At 34.6% G+C, this 2,952-nt stretch overlaps 1 protein-coding gene across 1 annotated transcript; it reads right to left on the bottom strand.

Annotated features, from left to right (window-relative positions):
* Positions 1-1,298: 1,298 nt before the first annotated feature.
* Positions 1,299-1,684, bottom strand: LOC121443479 (60S ribosomal protein L30-like). The gene has a single exon (XM_041645226.1). It carries the CDS (start codon positions 1,644-1,646, stop codon positions 1,299-1,301), a length of 348 nt encoding a protein of 115 aa, XP_041501160.1. The 5' UTR covers positions 1,647-1,684.
* Positions 1,685-2,952: the final 1,268 nt, after the last annotated feature.

The raw sequence follows: 2,952 nt of genomic DNA, 5'->3' as shown, positions 1-2,952 counted from the left end.
ATGTTAGTTTTTGTTTTATATATTATAGTAAATAATTTATGTTATTATTTCTTAGAATCCTGTTTGTTTTCAAATAAGATGAAGAAAAAGGTGGATATGGATAGGAGGGGAGCTAGAAAGGAACTCAGAGGAGCAGGGGGAAGAAATCATAATCAGGATAGAGCATATTAGAAAAAAATTCATCTTCAATTAAAGAAAAAAATCAAAACAGGGTCTATGAAGATGGCTCAGCAAAAAAGCACACTTGCTACCAAGCCTGGACTCCATGTGGTAGCAAGGGAGAATTGAAACTCACAAGTTGTCCTCTCACTTGCAAACACAAACCAGGCAAGCACACACCCAGCAACACACTTGCGTGCATGCACACATGCACACATGTAAACATGCCCGCGCATGCACACACACACTAAATGCATGTTCTAAAGTTAAATCAAAAAAATGAAGAATCTCCATGTTTCATTTATACATATTAAATATACTTTATGCATATATTTGGGACTATAATTATTTCAAAGTTTGGAGGTTTTTAAGATTTTAATTATATGCTCAGATTTTACCCACCTGAACAGTCTGAATGTGAAAATCTGAAAACTAAAATTCACTAAAATGTAAAATATATTTCTTTGTATATTTATGTGTATGGGTGTTTTGCCTGAATATATGTCTGTGCACCACCTGTGTGTCTATAAATTATTGTGTACTGATGACTGCAGATGTCAGAAGAGGGCAGTGGATCCACTTGGACTGGTGTTAGTGTTTTGACCAACTATCATGTGGATACTTAGAATTGAACCTGGGTCCTCTGGTTAAGCAGCCAGTGCTCTTAACCACTGATCAATCTCTCCAGACCAAAATACACAAATCATTACCCAAAAAGTCAGATTTTAGAACTTAAGTGTTTCTTTTGTAAATCTTTAACTTGTCCTTAAATTATTTAATGATGAAATAACTGAAATTTTCTGCAAAAGAAGACGTAATAGGAGATAAATTGGTGTCAGTATTGATAAAGCCACTTTAGCTATACACTGATAATTACTGAATCTGAATGAACACATTGAGATTTATAATTAACACTACTTTGCATGATTTTGAGATTTGTACAAGATATAAAATAAAAATAAGTCATATGAATTGTAAGAAAACTTAATAAATTCAAAGATACAAATATATGTTAATTACAGACAGCCTTTATTCTCAAAGTATTGAGAAAATTAATAAGTGCCTGTTGATACTGTTTACTAAGTTTTTTTTTTGAAAAAAAAAGGAGCTCTGGTAAAGTTTTATTAAAGGAAAATTTTTTACTTTTCACCAGTCTGTTCTGGCATGCTTCTAATAATGTCAGAATCACCTGGGTCAATGGTGGCCAGTGTGCATACTCTGTAGTATTTTCCACACACTGTGCCCAACTCAATGTTATTGCCACTGTAGTGATGGACACCAGTTTTAGCCAACATGGCATAGTATTCTATTTCAGATTTCCTCAAGGCGGGGCAGTTGTTGGCGAGGATCACCAATTTCGCTTTGCCCTGTCTGATCATCTTCAGAGTCTGTTTGTATCCCAGAACATACTTCCCACTTTTCATAACAAGCTGGAGCCGAGAGTTGATCGACTCCAGAGACTTTTTCGTCTTCTTTGCTGCCACCATCTTCCTGTCTTAGGTGCGGGACGGCCCCCAACCAAGACCAGCCACCAAGATGGCCGAGGAGTGAGAAAGGGCCTGTTTACTAAGTCTTTATGAAGTGATATGACTATTAAATGCTACAGTATCTTCTTTATTATGATAAATTCAGATGAGTTTAAAATGTCACCAAACTACTCTACTCTGTTGCTCTGATGCTCATCACAAAAATAATCTACCTAAACTTCAATGAACATATTTTACTAGGAAATATAAGCATTATTCATTTATGAAATAAGCTAAAAATTATATGTGAAACTTTACAAACACACACAGTGACAGACACATTTTTCCCCACATGTGCATCTTTTATCCTACATTCACACGTTCAAGTAAAAACCAAGATGAATCAGTCATCTTTGTAGTTCAAATGTTACCCATAATTCATTATTTATCAAACTGATTATGAAAATGCATGCCTAGGGGCAAATTTCAATATCAGTTTTCTTATACATTCTGAATAGCCCCTTGACTACATATAAATGAACATTTAAACTGTTAATTATACTCTATTACTTTCTCATCTATCACAAAGTCAGGCAATACTTCATACTTATTCAAAGTCTCCCGTCTTCCTTATAGCACAATGATTCTTTTTAAGAGCAGAGATTATTTTTCAAGACAGGGTTTCCATGTAGCCCTTGATGTCCTGGAACCAGCTGTAGAACAGACTGGTCTCAACCTCACCGAGATCCATGGAGCAGAGATTTTTAACAAACCTAGCTTCAAAGAAAACATGCTTTTTTCCCTCCATGCTTGATGGTTTATTTTTCACAGTTACAACTTTCCTCCCTCATCAAAATTTCCCCCTTCTATGCACCTCCACTAAAGTTTTATTTCTGAGGGTGCAGTATATGCAAATGATCATCATTTATTTTAGTGAGGTGTTAATTGCTGTGTATACCCAACATAACAGAGATCCTCTTAATTCAAATTAGTCTGATACCTATCATGGATGAAGAGGGATAGGGGAACTGTTAATGATATGTTAGCCAAGTAACAAAATGAAAAGAATACCTACCACATGTACAATGTCAAGATCAACCTCTTTCAACTCTTTCAACCCATGAAGATCTTATATCTAAAGATTCACTTCATTAATACATTAATTTCATAATATTTAGGCATATTACTAAATATACTACAAAAGTAGCACATTTAATTATTCCTATTTTGGTTACTGGTTAATTTCTCCAATTTATATCTAGTATCCTGATGACCCATAATGCTAAATTGGTACACCCTCCTAATTTTATTAGCAAGAGCTAACATT

This window comes from Microtus oregoni, unplaced genomic scaffold, assembly GCF_018167655.1.
Source record: "Microtus oregoni isolate MIOR12 unplaced genomic scaffold, Mior012 000107F_ref0000227, whole genome shotgun sequence".
NCBI classification, from domain to species: Eukaryota; Metazoa; Chordata; class Mammalia; order Rodentia; family Cricetidae; genus Microtus; species Microtus oregoni.
This window is presented reverse-complemented; position numbering and strand designations above follow the sequence as displayed.

Coding starts and splice junctions, on each gene's coding strand:
- LOC121443479 (XM_041645226.1), bottom strand. CDS start 1,646: ATGGTGGCAGCAAAGAAGACGAAAAAGTCTCTGGAGTCGATCAACTCT.